The 19,135-nt window shown below is 33.4% G+C and overlaps 1 protein-coding gene across 4 annotated transcripts in view; it reads left to right on the forward strand.

Moving 5' to 3' along the window:
- Positions 1-19,135, forward strand: part of LOC131675161 (coiled-coil domain-containing protein 186-like) — a 274,309-nt gene that overhangs the window by 215,815 nt on the left and 39,359 nt on the right. For all 4 annotated transcript variants that reach the window (XM_058954035.1, XM_058954058.1, XM_058954042.1 and 1 more), the window contains one exon: positions 8,675-9,018. In XM_058954035.1, coding sequence (XP_058810018.1) covers positions 8,675-9,018 — 344 coding nt within the window. The remainder of the gene's footprint in view (positions 1-8,674; positions 9,019-19,135) is intronic.

Here is a 19,135-nt window from a genome sequence, read left to right on the forward strand (position 1 = left end):
GAGCTATTTATTAGATCACTGAATTACCGCAACTAGTCTAACGCATCTATCTGTCTATTCAAATTAATACATGAAGCGGCGCTACCTCACTGTTTACTCGATTGTATTCATATAAGAGTCAAATCAAAATAAATAGCGTGACGTCACAAAGTAATAGATATAGATATAGTGATTTTTGTTATTAAGAAAAATTTGTTAATTAGAGATAATTTTAATATAACAAAGTATTTATTATATAGATTTTAGTACGTGGATTCAGAATATAATAACACAAATTGCATTTAATTATTAAATAATAATGAATTTCAATATACAAAGTTGATTTATTTATTACGCTAAGTATAAGAATTATTAGAAAAATGTAAATAATCCATATGCAAAATGAATAAGTATAGAACATGAGTAAGAATTGGTTTCATTAATAACACCTGAATAATAACTGTTATTAGTAAATAAACAATTAGTAATTTATTTAAACAATAAGCTGTAATATTACAATATGGATAACAGCTTATATGATATTATATTTGAAAATGAACATAAAACAGATAATATTGATGATCTAAACAAATATATATGTAAAGAAAATAATATCATTCTTTGTATAAACATCAGAAGCCTTAAAAAAAATTACAATAAATTACTAGTATTTCTGAAGAACCTCGAAAAAAAATCATGTATAATTGTATGTACAGAAACATGGAATTTAGACAATCATGAAATGTTCCATATTCCAGACTATAAAATATATTACAATGAAAGTAAAATAAACAAATCAGATGGAGTTGTTTTGTATATGAAAGAAGAAATCACCGAAATTACAGAAGTTCTTGAAATAGATAAATTAAAAATAATTAACTCTAATATTACACTAGAAAACAACAAAAATTTGGTGCTGTCTGCTATTTACAGATCTCATGATTTATATAAATCTGAATTCCTATTGAATCTCAAAGAATTATTGAAAATAAACAAAAAATATAAAAACAATATTTTAATGGGAGACTTTAATTTTGATATATTGAGTGAAGAAATACTAGATCAAGATTTTTTACAAGTACTGCTAGAAAATGGATATTGCCCTGGACTACATACCATAACAAGACCATCCAATATTGATATTAACAAAGGTACATGTATAGATAATTTCTATGTTAGGCTAGGAAAAGTCAACTATAAAACTTACGTCCTCAACGTACCCTTCAATGATCACTACCCCATAATGATAAGTTTAAGAAATAATTATAAATGTACACAAAAAACAAATTTTAAAATAATAAACTATTTCAAACTAAAAAATAAAGCCAAAAGAACTGTTTGGACTGACATACAAATTATAAAAGACCCTAATCTAGCTACGAACAAATTAATAGAAAAAATTCAAACATGTATTACGGCATCATTTAAAAACAATAAACACAATAAGAATAAAATGAACCCAAGGAGTAATTGGATAACTAAAGCAATAATGATATCATGTGCACACAAAGAAAAACTTTATAATAACTGGAAAAAAGATCCCAATAATGCAACAAAAAGAGAAAAATATAAAAACTATGTAGAAACTTTAAAAAAGACCATAGATCTAGCTAAAGAAAAATATGAAAAAAATCAAATCAAAACAAATCAACACAATCCACGAAAACTATGGAAAATAATCAACAACAAAATTGGGAAGAAAACCAAAAAAAACAATAACATAAATCATCTATTAATAGGTAATAATAAAATTACAAACTCAAACGACATTGCAGAACAAATGAATACATTTTTCAGTACAGTAGGCAAACAGATATGTGATAATATTAGACAACCAATAAATAGTAACATTACTCTACCATCTATGAACAACAACAGTATTTTTCTACATTTAACAAATAGAATAGAAGTTCAACAGACAATAAGGAAAATGGGCAACAAAAACGGAGGATCTGACGGCATCAACAGGTACTAAAGATGATAATAAACCATATAAGTGATCCGTTGACCTATATCTTTAATTTATGCTTACAAAAAGAAATTTGGCCTGACGAATTAAAAAGTGCTGAAATTATTCCTATCCACAAAACTAAAGAGAAGTATCTACCAACAAACTATAGACCTATATCTTTAATATCAAATATCGCCAAAATTTTTGAAAAATTAATACAAATCAGGATTACAAGTTTTTTCAACAAACATAATTTATTTTCTAATAAACAATTTGGTTTTAGAAAAGGTCTTAGCACCAAAAATGCCCTATACTACCTAACTAACTCAATATACAATCAACTTGACAAAAGTAAACCAATAGCAGCAACTTTCTTGGATCTAGCGAAAGCTTTTGACACTGTGGACCACAAAATTCTACTGAAAAAACTCTACAGATATGGAATTAGAGGAAGTGCGTATGAACTTATCAAAAGCTATCTAAGTAATAGGAAACAAAGAGTTAAAATTAATGGTGAATATAGTCAATATCAACACGTCAACATTGGCGTACCACAAGGTACAATATTGGGACCTTTATTTTTCATAATCTACATTAATGATATGTTACAATTGCTATCAAATGATAATGTGTTGGCTTTTGCTGATGACACGGTAATTATCGTGAAAGGCGAAACATGGCATGAAGTCGAAAGAAATATGAACTTCTACTTAAACAAACTATCCATTTGGCTAGCATTGAATAAACTGTCATTAAACATTGACAAAACAGTATACATGGCATTTGGAAATAACTGCAATAGCAACTCAACATATCTACATATAAATATAAAGGGTGCATCCATTCGAAAAGTTGATAACACTAAATACCTTGTAACAAAACTTAATCCTTTGTTACCAATTCTTTTGCGGGGTAAGTGAGGCGCTTTCGCTCATGACAATTGAGAGGGAAGAATGAGGGGAGGTTGATAAATAAATTATGCACAGACAAGAATCAAATCTCACTTATAACCTATTATTATTAATAATCATTCACACTAAACAAACGCGTGCATAACATAATCTAAATTACCGACTAACAAACTAAAAATCGAACAATAAACTGCTTAAGATAATCGCAACTGAACATTTCGCATTTCACTAATACCAAATCGCACGCTTAACCTATTACAAACTTACTTAAAACTACGCGGACTAATACCGGGAAATTGCCCGGCACGTGGGCGCCTGGACAATTCACCGGTCGCAACTTATATCACTACAAATTAACCTTAGCGCGAACCTTCAGATAGCCGGCACGTGAGTGCCAGGCTATCTCTTTCACCGCGCACCGGTCGTCACATCAACAGAGAGAGAGAGTGTAGAGAGAAAGAAGAAAAGGAAGACTTGACCTTTCTTTATTCTTGTTCCTCGCAACGTCGAGAATCCTGGGCGATGTGCTGCTGCAGGACGTACCGGGCGTCGTCGCTGGTCAGATCGTCGCTACCCGCTGTCGCTGACCAGGTCTCCGTCGGTGGCGTTGACTCTCTTGGCAGGTGGGCTGGCTGCTGTTGCTGGCGAAGCCGTTGCCGGTAGGGTTAATCGTCCTTCCTTCCGGCTATCCCAAACTGCTCTCTCTGCTGGGCTCGGACTTCCGCACTCTAGCAAGACTAGGCTTAGACTCCCTCACTCTCGTAAGGCTCGGCTGCGACTCTCTCACGCACTTATTCTTGCGCGCCTCTTGCAGTCGCTCTGCGGCGCTCGCTCCTCTCCCTACCTTGACCTATTAGTTAGGCGGCACGCGACGCGTCGCTTATCGGTCACGCGTTGCGCGCCTGCCAATCCCTGCATAGGCCTAATACTCTCTTTCTCTCTCTCTCTTTCTCTCACTCTCTCTCCGCGCTCTTCAACTTTTCTTGCGCTCAACTGCGCTGGCTCGTCCTTAGCGCTGAAACAAAAGACCAAGTGTTAGGCGCATACTTAAATGCGCCCAACGTTGGCCACCACGCTTAGCCGAGTGGGGGAGGGAGAAACGCGGACGAGAGACGGGCAAACGGCCTGCTCTCGTCACAACCTTGGAGTGCATTTCGATAGCCATATGAGATTGGACATGCATACAAACATGCTATACAATAGACTAAAATATCTAACTTGTATTTTCTACAAATTATCTAGGATAATGAGCACAGATAATCTACGTATGATTTACTATGCACTTTTTCATAGCATAACAACATACGGTATTATAGCATGGGGTGGAGCATACATTGGAAGTCTCAAATATATACAAACTCTACAAACACGACTATTACAAATAATAAATAAAAACAAGTTTATAAATGAAAAAAATCCACTAAACATAGATCAAACATTCACCATGGAATCTCTAGTGTATCACTATGTCAACCTGCAAGATATGTTCCTGAAGAAAAATTCCGTAACAAGGAAAAAAACTATACAGCCCCTTAAAAGAAAATTAACAATCAGCATTAAAGATAGCTATACAAGAGCTTTAGCCACCTTCAATCAACTACCTTCTCACCTCAAAACTTTAAATGGCAATACAAAAACAATAAAGAACAAAATAAAAAAATGGATAAAAGGCCATCCATTCTAGATACAGAAATACAATGAACTACAAAATACATTGCAACAATTTACAACAAATATATTACAAACTAAAGCAACAAGGGAACTTTGATAATAGTCTACATTCAGCATTGGAAGTCCATGTGGATGTGGATAGGGATAAGTTTCTCTTGGATGTAAGGACATATTTGTGTTCACAAGGCACTTGTACACTTCATTACAATCGTTCTCATCGTCGAATGTCTGAATATAACATGAAAAAAATTAATGTATCAGATAACTACAGAAAAATAATAGAAACAATTGCTAATGTGATTAACATAGCTTGGAACTCACAACGGTTAACTATTAATACCAAAACAAAGACGGACTTAAAGAGGGAAAAAGAAACGAAACTTACATTCAAACAAAAACAGATACAACCAACATAAATTTCATTAATAAATGTGAGTATTGCACATACAAACAATTAATTGGTAACAAACATATACATTTCATAAAAGAAGAAAACAAAGAAGATCACAATGAACCAAATACAGATAAAGTAAGATATAAGCCCATAGAAACAGTATTTAAACAAATAGATGACATTGCAGACAATAATAGTATGCAAATAGAAACAAGTAAACCAAAAAATACACCAGGAAAACCGATTCTACAAACAAATAATATTCGAATGACCTATGGAGACATCAATTATCTTGGAAACAATAAAGCATTATTATACTTTTATAGAGGTATCAGAGGATATCAAACTTTCACTAATTCATTGTACTCACTTGAACAACAACCTAAATATAAAGATTTGATAGTCTTAGATGACATAGTATTCACAGCAACATGTAAATGTGATTCACATAGACAACATACTGAAATGTTCCCTCACTATAGAGTCACGTGTGCTACAGGACTTACTTGTCCTGTTAGACTAAATACATACGAAAGAATATCATATGCAAGAAAAATGAAAGCATCAATGACGACAATCGTAACGGCCAGACAAATGTTAATCAGATATTGGAGATAGCAGAACAAAATCGAAGATAATTGGTGAAGTAAGCTTTTATAGGAAGCATTCTTGCTACCAATATTAAGCCATACTTCATCTGTGAAATATTATAATCTATTACAAACCGACTCTTAGTTTTAAGTTTTTTGTTTTTTTTTATTTTTTTATTTTTTTCTTAATTTTCTTTGTTTTTTTTTTTATTTTTTTTCTTAATTTTCTTTAAGTGTTTAGTAGTTTTTAAATACCAGACCAGCGAACAGGTTTATCCTCTGCCGGGTTACAAATTTGTAATTGTAAAATTGTATAATTATTACTACTTGTTGTAATATTTTGTACTATACTCTGGTTAATAATAATAATAATAATAATAATAATATAAAACGAAAGTATTAATTTTATACTTAATAATGATAACTTTATGATTTAGGAATCTTAGATTATTAATCTAATAATTGCATTATAAGATTAGAAAAAACCGTTACAAATATGAAAAATTAGTTATAATTCAAATGTTATTAACTAATTTAAATATTTATTTTTAGAAAATACTTTGTAACGGTCGTGATTTATCTAAATAATAAATCGGTGCTCGTTAACAAAATAAGTTACTGTCACTCCCACGTTGCGAAGCTAACCGCCGCTTCGTTGAAGGAAGACTTACCTCCCGACTGTGGTGTCGACTACTTCGTCGGATGCGTGCTCGACATACTGCTTGCGCGGGGGAGTCGGTGGGTTCGGATAGCTGGGCAGAGGAGATACGTGTGCTTCTGCCCACGTTAGTAAACAAGGCGGCCGATTAATTGCAGACACCTTTTATTCGTCTAGCGGTTTGCTTACACCCCGCAGAGAAAGAGGCCGAGAGCTTTACTCAGTGACGCGTCGCTGCGTCGCGCAACGACGATACGCTAGGTTTTACCGCGAGAGAGAGAGAGAGAGAGAGAGAGAATGAGAGATATAAACGGACCGATTCTCGCACGCTTAATAAAACATAATCTTTTCGCAGATAATTGTACGCCGGTGAGATTACTCACTCCTTCTCGTTGTAGTCCCGCGCAAAACCCCTATCAACTCTTCGGTTGCCGGCCCCGTGCGCTGGCTTTCGTCGCCCAGGAGGTGCTTTCTTCTCTCTCCTCGAATTCCTTCAGCACTCGTTGAAGCTTTTGTAACTTGGGCGACGGCACTCACTCTTGGCGCACTTAACTCGATGCACCTATTGGATCCAGTTTCCAATCCTCGTACTTTTGCACTCCTTAGCTCTCTTTTCTTCTAATTCTTAGTTTCCTTTCTTTATACTGATCCTCTCGATAAGCCGGTTCACACGTGAATGTCGCTCGCGCCTGCCCCCACCCTCTCTCTGTTCTCTCCACTCGCGCACGGTTTTCTGCGCAGCTGGCCCGCGCACGACACGCGCTGGCCCTCTATTAAGTTGATTTTTCCCTTAACGAGCAGGCTCGTTACAACTTCCGAAATTAATCAACTATAAAGTTATATAAAAATTTAATAATTTTCTATTGTAAATATTGTAATATCACGTTAATTAACTTTATTGGTTAATAACTTTTGACGACACTATTTGCGATAATTGTATATTGTATAAAATTAACAAATAACAAATTCTGTAAAGTTTACATGTGTTAAAAGCTGTGACGGTAAACGTCAAATTAGCTCTGACAACCTAACTTAATCGCTGTCTGGGAGGGCAGCACCTACCGGGGGGACGAAATACGTAACGAAGGAATTCGGCACGCGAGCAGACAGAACGCGCGCGATTGAAACCGAACTAGTGAAGCATTGACCATCATTGAGTTCGCCCGCTTTCGTTTCGCTATCGACGATCTACGTGCCGTTAACGCCAACGTATCAAAGAAGGACGTGCAGATAAGTACCGGTTAGCTGTGACCGCTGTCGTCAAGGTGCCTTTCAGCAGCCCAGGGGAGAGACCTGAGCCAGCGAGGAAGCGCAGACCTCCAGGAGACCGGCAGAGTGTGTGTGGTTTCGCCATCGAGGGCGAAAGCGTGTGTGCGCGCATTCGCGACCGGCAAAGACAAACAAAAACAATTCCGCGCAGTGTGTGACTGTCGTTTTCTCCGTACGCCTGCAATAATAAGGTAAGCCGGCCAACTTAATCTCGCGATCGCGGATGCATATTCAATAATTAATTTTCCGACATTCGAAACGTGCGTATAGCGCCTCTAATAACAAAGAGCAGCGAGCGTCCCGACAATACGTGTTGTCGATGAGCGAACGTCGATGTAAACAAACGCGCGGGTCGACCTTATGTAGTATTTGAGGAATAATAAAAGGTTTAGTTCGTGTTACTAACAAGTGTTTTTCGACTCGCTTACTCCTCACAGCTTCCACTCAACTTATTATAGGTTAATTAGGATTACTGGTTGACTGACGCCTGTCTTCACATGCTCTCAGGATTGCATTTTGAGCATAGATAATTACTTTCGCCCCTTTGATTTAATTGCGCGAATAAAATATAATTAAACGGTTTTACCCCGTTACAAAGCTTACTATGGTTATTTACTTGTAATTTAAGAAAACTCATTTCTCAAAATTCACGAATGTCTCTCGAATGTTCGATGACATCTCTCCTGCAAAAATAAGCGGGAAAATCTGTGTATAAATACGCCCACCTTTGCACAGGCTAGCATTCACTTCTAGCCTTGCAAGGTGAGCGCATGAGTCTGAATAAACTTGGTTAATACCTAAGTTCTCATTGTAATTAACTGAGCAAAACTGTTCTTTCCTTATAAGTCGAGCTCGACTTATAGAACATCTCGCGCTATAAGAAACTTGGGCCGAATTATATCCTATCCAAGAAAGACTTTAGCTCTGCTTATGTGACAATTCGCACCATAAGAAACTAGGGCATCGTCTGACTTTCCCTGAAAAATTATACTTATTTATATATATTTGATTTGTTTATTAGAGTACATTTGATTTATTTATTTATCGACAAGTAGAGTAAAATTATTAGAAACAAATTCTTACTTATTAGCTAGATACGAGAGTTCGAGAATGATTATTATTTATAAGTGATACGAACATCACATGTTTACAAATGAATAAAGTAAATAATTAAGACATGATTTCTGATGTATTTTGACCCTTTGAATTCAAATCTATAATCATATAAAAGCTTTTATTTAATTTTTTCAGGAAATATCTCCAAAAATAAATAAGAATAAAATATATGAGAATGAAAAAAGTATCAACAAATCAGCTAGTGATCTAAGAAAAAAATCAATCAACTTCCTAGATCACCAATACGATGAACAAAATACAGACATTTTACGCGAAGAAATAGAAGATATATATAATATACAAGGAAAAAATGAAAAGCTACTATTGGAAGAGAAAACAATCTATTTAGGGAATTCATCAAAACTGGACTATCAGAATACAAAATGTATATCTTCCACTAACTTACTAAAGAAAAATATTGTAGAAAGGAATATAGAAATTGTAAATATAGAACAACATCTTCAGAAATTACTCCGAAGGTAATCTTTAAGAGATTTATTTTTCCGTATAGACATTTATCCTATATTTATCCTATATTTATTATTCGTTCGTTAATCATATATAAGAGTTGTGTCAGCATATGTATTTATACATGCAAAGTTAAAAGTAATGACAGCATTAGTATAAGTATTACATCAATTTATTTAACTGTTGTCTCCATAAGTACCTAATTTAATCCCTCTAAGTATATGTTCAACTACTAATGTATACATATAAAATAAAATATCGTGTATTTATATGTAGGTACGATCAATACAAAATTCACTTACGTATTTAATCGTAATAAGTATGCATAAAATGATGAATAAATGAGAGATATACGATATAGGAAACTCCATTAATTTGAATAAAATATGAAACGTACTGTTAAAGTATGTAAACTTAAACCAAGAAGAGTAACTTGCTCACTTTTTTCCGTCGTGATAAACTTGAGAGTAGGGGAACCCAACCTCTTTTTCATGGAGAAAATTGAATAAACTGGCTTATTGGTTGATACAAAAGCATTTATTCATTTTTAAAATTTTGTAACAAAACTCCTTCCTTTGTTACCAATTCTTTGCGGGGTAAGTGAGGCACTTTCGCTCAAGGCAATTGAGGGAGAGAATGAGGAGAGGCTGATAAATGAATTAGAGAAAGACAGGAATCAAATCTCACTTACAACCTATTATTATTAATCATTATTCACACTAAACATACGCACGCATAACATAATCTAAATTACCGACCAACAAACTACAAATAGAACAATAAACTACTTAAGACAATCACAAATGAACATTTCGCATTTCATCTTAATACCTTGTTACGTCTCGTGCACCAACTACGAATAGCTAATGAAAGAGACGTTCCAATATGTTGACTAGTGGTCGGATACGAGGTGTGTTCAAAAAGTAACGAGAATTTTTAAATTTCGCTGGTTTGGAGAGTCCGCTTGTATAAAACTTTTTTTTATTATGTTGGTACACATGCCCATGAAGTACGTTAAAATTTTCAGCAATATTCATTGCTTACTTTTTAAGTGGCAGCCGCTAACGTTAGACGTGTTTTTCGAGCTCGGCGATTTTCGTTTGTGAAAAAAAATGGATCAAAGAATTTGTATTAAATTTTGCGTAAAAAATGAAATAAAGTGTAGTAAAGTTTGTCAAATGTTAACAAAGGCATATAGTGAGTCTGCTATGAGTAAAGCAAGGATTTATGAGTGGTATAAGCGTTTCCAAGATGGCCACGAAAACGTTGAAGATAACGAACGACCCGGACGCCCAAGCACATCAACAACCGATGAAAACGTGAAAAAAGTGAAAGAAATGGTTATGAACGATCGCCGAATAACAATCAGAGAAGTCGCTGATGATGTTGGCATATCAATTGGCTCATGCCATCAAATTTTTTTGAATGTTTTGGGTATGAAACGTGTGGCAGCAAAATTCGTTCCAAAATTGTTGAATTTCGAACAAAAACAGCGGCGAATGGAAGTTGCTCAGGAGTCGCTAAATGAAGTCAATAATGATGCAGAACTACTAAAACGTGTTATAAAAGGTGACGAAACATGGGTTTACGGATATGATGTCGAAACTAAGGCTCAATCGTCCCAGTGGAGGCATTCTGGATCGCCAAGACCGAAAAAGGCTCGACAAGTACGGTTGAATGTGAAGGTTATGCTCACTGTGTTCTTCGATTTTAATGGCATAGTGCATTATGAATTCTTGCCACAAGGTCAAACAATCAATAAGCAGTACTATCTACAAGTTCAACGTCGTTTGCGTGAAGCAATCCGAAAAAAACGCCCGGATTTGTGGCAAAACAATTCATGGCTTTTGCACCACGATAATGCGCCTGCTCACACTTCATTGCTTGTTCGTGAATTTTTGGTCAAAAACGAAACTGTAACGATGCCTCAGCCTCCATATTCGCCAGATATGGCTCCATGTGACTTTTTTCTATTTCCAAAAATAAAGAGAACATTAAAAGGCCGTCGTTTTACAAGCATAGATGACATTAAAAGCGAATCGCTGAAAGAGCTAAAAGCTATTACAAAGATCGAGTTTCAAAAGTGTTTCGAGGATTGGAAAAAGCGTTGGCATAAGTGTATTGTATCCGAAGGGGACTACTTTGAAGGCGACAACATTAATGTAGATGAATAAATAAATATTTTTTTCATAAAACGAAAATTCTCGTTATTTTTTGAACACACCTCGTATGTCTCACTTATAATAAATATATGTGGAAATGTATGTCTGATAATTGTACTACCTTGATAATCGTAGCCTTTAATTATTGATAAAATGTAGCAGGCTCTAACTGCTTGTTGAATTAAATAAATGTAGCAGGCTCTAACTGCTTGTTGAATTGAATAGGATAGGTTTGAATAATACTTGCACGATATTACTTTGTAACAGTCGCGAGTTTATTAAGAAAAATGATCACCAATTGTCGGACCGGTGTGTACGGAGTTGAGTCTTACAGGTGCTTATTGACTGACTGACGGACTACTGATCAACTGCCTGAGTGTGTTTTGTTCATTGATTTTTATATCTTTTATAGTTCTTTTTCAGGTCAGTATTGCGATATTGTGTGACATTTTGTTTTCGCTGATTATAAATTCTTGCATTTTGGTGACTTAGTTTCGGAGTGTGTTTCGACAGCTTTTTGCTGTCGTGTGAATAGCTTAGCAGTTTTGAATGTGCATATGTTACAAAAAGGATGCGTCGTAAGGCTTAATTTCGGGGAGTCATTTACCTCGTGTTTATTTAGCTTTTTGCTGACGTGCGAATAGTTTAGTAGCTTTGAATTTCGCAAATGTTTATTTTATAAAAAGGATGCGTCGTAAGGCGTAACACCCCAGGGCCTAAGATATTGTAATATTTGCATACTTCTGAAATTCAAAGCTACTAGCGGTTTATACTGTTACGTCCTGAGACGTAAAATTAAATCATTTTGAGATCAACGGCAATCATGCGAATTGAAAGTAGCAAAATAAGCACAAAATGTATTTCACCTTCTTTTTTTTACGAAACGCAAAAATTAATAAATCAAATTCAGCAGAAAACTCAATTGAGAAATTGAAACATCAACTTGATTACTCGACAACTAAATGTAAGTCAGTAAGCCAATATATAAAACAGCGTCTCAATTTTTTAGCCAGTTGATTCGCGACTCGCGACAATTCTACTGTACCAGTTGACTCTGCCACTCATTGAGTGAAATCCAATTATTAAATAAAGTGTTATTAAATATTATTAAATAAAGTGTATCAAGTTCATTTCTATAATTTCCATATGAAATATTCTCAATAATAAAGAAACCAATTTAAGAAGAAAATAATATAAAGGAACAAGGAGTAAGATAATAATTTATCAACATCTTCAACAAATTATATATATATCCCAGGTAAGTCCTGCCATTATACATAATATATCATAATCATACCGTGATAAAATAAATTTTACTCATATTAAACAAATACATGTCACGGCTACGGAGTCGCGACATAACAAATTGGTTCCGGTACAAAAAGGGTGTTTACTTTGCATCAAGTAAAACTTAAAAAAAAAAATTTTAATTTTAATGAACAATAAAGATTCTTCTAGTTCTGACAACGCGAAAAGACTTACGCGACTGCAAGTAAAAACTAAACCAGAATTAAAAAGCGGTATAATTAAACCAAGCACATCTATTACAAATCCTTTTAAAAAATCAAATAAACTCGCGCGTTCTCCTCCTAGAACAAATAGCGAGAACAATAAAATAAAAATTTCAGAAAATCTAGAGAAGTTAAATAAACAAATAACACAAGAAAAATTAATTGATATTTGTAGTGAGTCAAAAAACTTATTAAACAAAAACGAAAATTTCGGACAATTAGTGCCTTATAATTCAAACATCCAATTACAGAAAACTGAACAAATCGAAAATATTAATACGAAAGCAAACGTCAGCGAAATGTCGCAACCGCTGAGATTACCACTCAAGTATGTCGCGGATTTAGTCCCACAGTTCGACGGCAAAAACATAACACTCAGCGAATATATCGACAAATTAAAAACTGCAAAGTCAATATTTTCTGAAATAGATGAATCAAATTTAATACCAATTTTAAAATGCAAGCTAAGTGGAGAAATTTATAAAGCACTAGCTAATATAAAAATCAATAAAATAGACGATTATATTAAAGCTATAAAACAATTATTTCCTTCTTTAGATAATATTCATAGTTTATACGGGAAACTTACGGATATTATTCAAAAACCAAACGAATCAGTTCTTACATATGCAAATCGGTTGAAAGATCTAGTTGTACAGATCAAAGAATTAAAAAAACTACAAGTAGATACTGATGAAACCTTTAAGGCATTTGAAAAAACAATAAATGAAGACGCATTAATAAATTTTAAAAATGGCTTACAACAAAATATTCGAATCGAATTAAAAGATTATAACAATTTAAGCACTGCTGTACAAGAAGCCATACAAATCGAAACAAAATTCAAAAAACATAAAATATTAATAGGTGGAATTACCGACATTACCCAAAACACACCTGATTCAACTACCGTTTCGGCAAATGTTAATAATATTTACAATTGTCAAATCTGTGAAAGCTACAATCATGAAGCTTTATTTTGTCACAACGGGTCATGCGTATACTGCAAATCTAACGACCATTTATCAAACAATTGTAAAGTGGCAAAATCAAAAATCGAACTCATATGCAAATTTTGCAATGCTAAAGGACACTCAATAGACGGTTGCAAATTTAACAAAATAAAAGGAAACCATTGCCAATACTGTCAAGTGATGGGACATTCTGTCATACAATGCCCATTCATTACAGAATACGAAGTATGTTGGAAATGTAAAGAAAGTGGACACAGCCCATACACCTGTTTAAAACCTCTTAAAACACCAGATCCTTGTGCGGCTTGTGACAGTACAGGACACACAGTATTGAATTGTCCAAATGTAACATGTAAACGTTGTAATAAAATCGGCCACTCGGTAAAATTTTGTCCAAACTCAGACGAAATGAGAAATTACAGAATCGCAGCGTGTGCAATGTGCAACGAAGAAAGTCATGAAACAAACGACTGCAAATTGGTAAAAATTTTGAACACCTACACTAAAAACAATAGAAGCAATGATAACAGAGATAATACAAACTCAAATTTTAATAACAATACACGTAGAAATGGAAACAACGATTACAACAGTAGACCTACACGATATAATAATTTTGGAAGAAACAACGATACAAAATGCGACTATTGTCACATGCGAAATCACACAATCGAAAATTGCTTAAAAATAAAAGCACTTGAGAAAAATGCAAAAAAAAGTATTGTATGTTCTTATTGCAAAGAAACAGGTCATGAAATCGAAGCATGTCCAATTATAAAATCACTAGAGAGCAGTCAAGAAAAATTCTGCTCAATTTGCAAACGAACGGACCATACAGACTCACAATGCTTTAGACGAAATAATCAGGGAAACGAATAGATTCTTCCGAAATCAAGTGCACGGAAGAACAACATAGTGAGTCACTTACTACAGAAGCAAAAAGCAATATAATGACAACACTAAACGTTGAAACTGCTGACACAAACGAACTTGACATAATTAACTCAGCAAATCAAAATAACGTGAAAATAACAACAGAAGAAAAATTATGTTTCGAATGTAAAGAAAACGTAGAATTCAAAAATACATTCAAAACTAAAGTATCAATGTATCTTTTAAAATTAGAAAATTTATTACAATATATACAAATACCAAATCCATTTTCAAGCATTAATTTCAACTTACTGGTTGATAGTGGAGCTCAAATAAACATTATAAAAAGTAACCAAATACCAGCAAACGCCATACTAGATTCCGAGAAAATTGCACTATCAGGAATTACTGACAAAACAATAGAAACATTAGGGCTAGTAAAAATAATCATCAATGGATTATTAGTCGATTTCCACGTTGCTCCAAAAGAATTTTCAATTCCTTACGATGGAATACTAGGAATACCTATTCTGAAAGAACACAAATTAAGACTAGACGAAGGTTACTTGGAAATAAATAATCGGAAAATACAACTCATATCAGTCCCTTTAAATACAAACAATTCAATTGCTATTAACGAAAAAAAAGAAAGGACAGCAACAAGAATAACAGAAGAACAAAAAATTTTTCTAAGCAAAACTCTACAAAACATTAATAAAGAAAATAAAAAAGAATGTGAAAAAGAAAAAGACAAAAATTATACAGTACCTGAAAATAATTATAATTTACAACAAAATGATACAAAAATAATATACCCCACAATCACCGAACAAATGAACACTGCAACAGCAAATAAATTAAACAATGATATAATTTCATCAGACAATACGAAACAGGATATAGAAACTTGTAAAGAGTCAACCAAAACATTCTTCCCTTCAAAAGGACTTACAAATTTAAAATTAGAATTAGAAAAAAATCCTTTACAAGTAAAACTTTTGATTAACCATATAAATATGACAATGAATAATGACAATATATCCAACACAAATGACGAATTTATCGAAAATTATAACTATAAACAATTTATGTCTGTCATAAAAGAAAATACTGAAATAGAATTCCCTCCTGAAAACAACATACTAGAAGAAACTCAAACATACCAATATATTTCTTTCGATTTAGACAATTTTCCAGACAATATCGACCTAACGGTAAATACAGATTTCAATGTCAATGAAAATGAAATTTTTCATGCAGGCAGTATAAACTTCCTAGGAGAAGAACAAGAAGAATCAGAAAATAATCAATTAAACCACAAAGAAAAAGTCTTCGAAAAAATAAATTTAACTGACCTACAAGGAAATGATTATAAAAAAATGAAAAAATTGATTGAAAAAATTGAAGACATATTTTGGGTTGAAGGCGATAAATTAGGTACCTGCAACATAGAACAACACGAAATAAATTTAATTGACGATAAACCAGTCTATGTGAAACAATTCCCCTTACCACATAAATTACGAGACATCGCAATAGAAGAAGTGAAAAAACTAATATCTCAAAAACTAATCCAAAATTCAAAAAGTGCTTTTAATGCACCAACATGGATAGTTAAGAAGAAAAGCTTGGCAGATGGAAAAACCAGATGGCGATTAGTTATCGACTACAGAAAATTAAACGAAAAAACTGTTCCCGATCCATATTTAATTCCAAACATAACCGAAATGTTCGACCAACTAGGGAAAGCAAAATATTATCACGTCGTTGACCTAAAATCAGGCTTTCATCAAGTAAAAATACATCCAAAAGATATTTTTAAAACAGCATTCAGTATACATCCTTTAGGACGATTTGAATTCCTTGTTTTACCATTTGGCCTAATAAATTCACCTAGAACATTTCAAAGAATACTAAACACAGTTCTAGGCGACCTAATTGCCAATACATGTTTTGTCTTTATTGACGATATAATTGTTTTCGGAGAAACAGTAGACGAAGTCAACGAAAGATTTTATACAGTAGCCCAAAATCTAAGAGAAGCTGGTCTAAAACTCGAACCTCAAAAATGTGACTGGTTAAAAACAGAAGTATCATTTTTAGGACACATTATAAGCGAATCCGGTATCAAACCAGACAAAAAAAAATACAAGCCGTCGAAGCTTTCCCAACACCAAAAACTACAAAAAACGTAAGAGAATTCCTCGGACTCTGCAATTACTATAGACGTTTTGTTCCGAATTTCGCTGAAATAACAAAACCATTAACTATACTCTTACACAAAAATGTAAAATTTTTCTGGAAAATAGAACAACAACAAGCATTAGACAAATTAAAGAAATTACTATGCGAAGCTCCTATTCTACAATATCCAAAATTTAACAAACCCTACATCGTTAGAACAGATGCATCAAACCATAGCTTAGGCGCAGTACTATCTCAAGGAGAATTGGGACACGATAGACCCATCGCATACGCATCAAGAGTTCTAAGTAAAACAGAACAAAATTATATGACTTACGAAAGAGAAGCTCTGGGAATAATCTTCGCAATCAAAACATTCCGAACTTACTTATTCGGTAACAAATTTACTGTTGTAACGGATCACAAACCCCTACTATCATTAAAATCAGCCGATAACAATAGCAGAGTACAAAAATGGCGATTAAAATTAGTCGATTACGATTTCGACATAATTTACCGCCCGGGTAAAGAAAACGGCCCAGCTGACTGTTTATCAAGAAACCCTATAGAAGCTAAAATATGTGTCACAACGCGAGCACAGAAAGCAAAATCAAAAAATGAAATAATACCAACTCAAAAATTAAATAACAACGAGAAAATAAAAATTATGAATAACAAAAGAATTCAAGAAAAGAACAAAAGAAAACATACACGCAAATTCAGCAACACGAATAATAATCAAAACGAAAAAAATAAACACACTAACAAAAACAAAAATAATGACACGAATAGTGATAACATCGTTTATAGTAAAAATTCAATACAATTTCGAAACGACAACATAATTTACATAATATCCGAAAAACACAAAGAATTAGATGAAAACACTAACAGTATACTAATAAAAAAGAACCTAAAAATCAATGAAAACTTATCTATAAACGAAATAGATACATTAAACTATGGAAAAAAGAAAATATTTATTTTATGTCTAAACACTGCTACATCAGCAGAAACAAAAAAGCAAAATCTAACCGAACTGTTCGAAAATTTAAAACACCTTTTAATACAAAATAACATTTCAACAATAAGTATTTCAAAGAATATCAACATAATAAACATATGGTGGTCGGAAATAGAAGACATAATCAAAACAATCTTCAAAGAAAGCAACATTAAAATCATAGTTTGCATGAACCACATCGAATACATAAGCGATCTAGATCAAAGAAACGAACTATTTAAAATATATCACACTTCTAAACTCAGAGGTCATTCAGGAGTAAACCGAACCTACAATAAAATTAAAGAAAAATATTGTTGGGAAAATTTAAAGAAAGACATACAAAAAAGAATTTCAATGTGCCAAGAATGCCAAAGAAACAAACTAAAACGAAAACCAACAAGACAACCGATGACTTTAACAGACACACCTTTCAAACCATTCGATAAAGTTGCCATGGACATAATGGGACCATTCGAGATTACAAAAAATAATAATCGATACATACTCTCAATTCAAGACCAACTTTCAAAATTTATTACTCTCACAGCGTTAAAAGATCAAACCGCGGAATCGGTAAGCGAAGCTTTTATAAAAAGATTCATTTGTATTTTCGGAACACCAAAAGTAGTATTAACCGACAAAGCTCAGAACTTTAAAAGTAAACTGCTAAAACAAATAGCAAAACGATTTCAATTCGAAAAAATCGAAACAACATCATTCTCACCACAATCCAACGGCTCTGTCGAGAGAGCTAACCATCCTCTCTGTGAATTTATTAAACAATTCACATCAAAAAAATGTGAATGGGATGAACTTTTAGAACTGGCACAATTTAATTATAACACCAGCATTCACACTGGTCATAATTTCACGCCACATGAACTTGTTTTTGCCTTTCCAGCCAAATTACCATCTAGCGTACCGCTGAAAAAATCCGAACAATTACCAACATTTAACGGATACTTAGAAAATTTAATAAAAAACATGAACGAACTAGCACACATGGCTAGAGAAAACTTAATAATTTCAAAACAAAAATCAAAACAATACTATGACCGATTTATGAACCCTATAGAATTCAAAATCGGAGACAAAGTCTGGTTCATGAAAGAACCAAACCCGGGGAAATTGGAGAAAAATAAATACTTAGGACCGTTTGAAATACTAAAAATAACAGAAAAAGGCAGCGTTGTAATAAATTACAACGGGAAACCAAAAACAGTTCATGCGAATAAATTAAGTTTAGTTAAACAAATAAATTAATATTCTTTTTATTTCAGAAAATACAATGGAACAATATTCACTAGTTATATTAATACTAATCACTCTCATTCAAACAAGCAAAGGGCTCATCGGATTTAACTGCGCTTCAACCAACCCAACCATTACTCCCTTGTGGACACTGGAGAATGTGACTT

This window comes from Phymastichus coffea, unplaced genomic scaffold, assembly GCF_024137745.1.
Source record: "Phymastichus coffea isolate CEN01 unplaced genomic scaffold, Cenicafe_Pcof_1.1 PCOF00001, whole genome shotgun sequence".
Lineage (NCBI taxonomy): Eukaryota > Metazoa > Arthropoda > Insecta > Hymenoptera > Eulophidae > Phymastichus > Phymastichus coffea.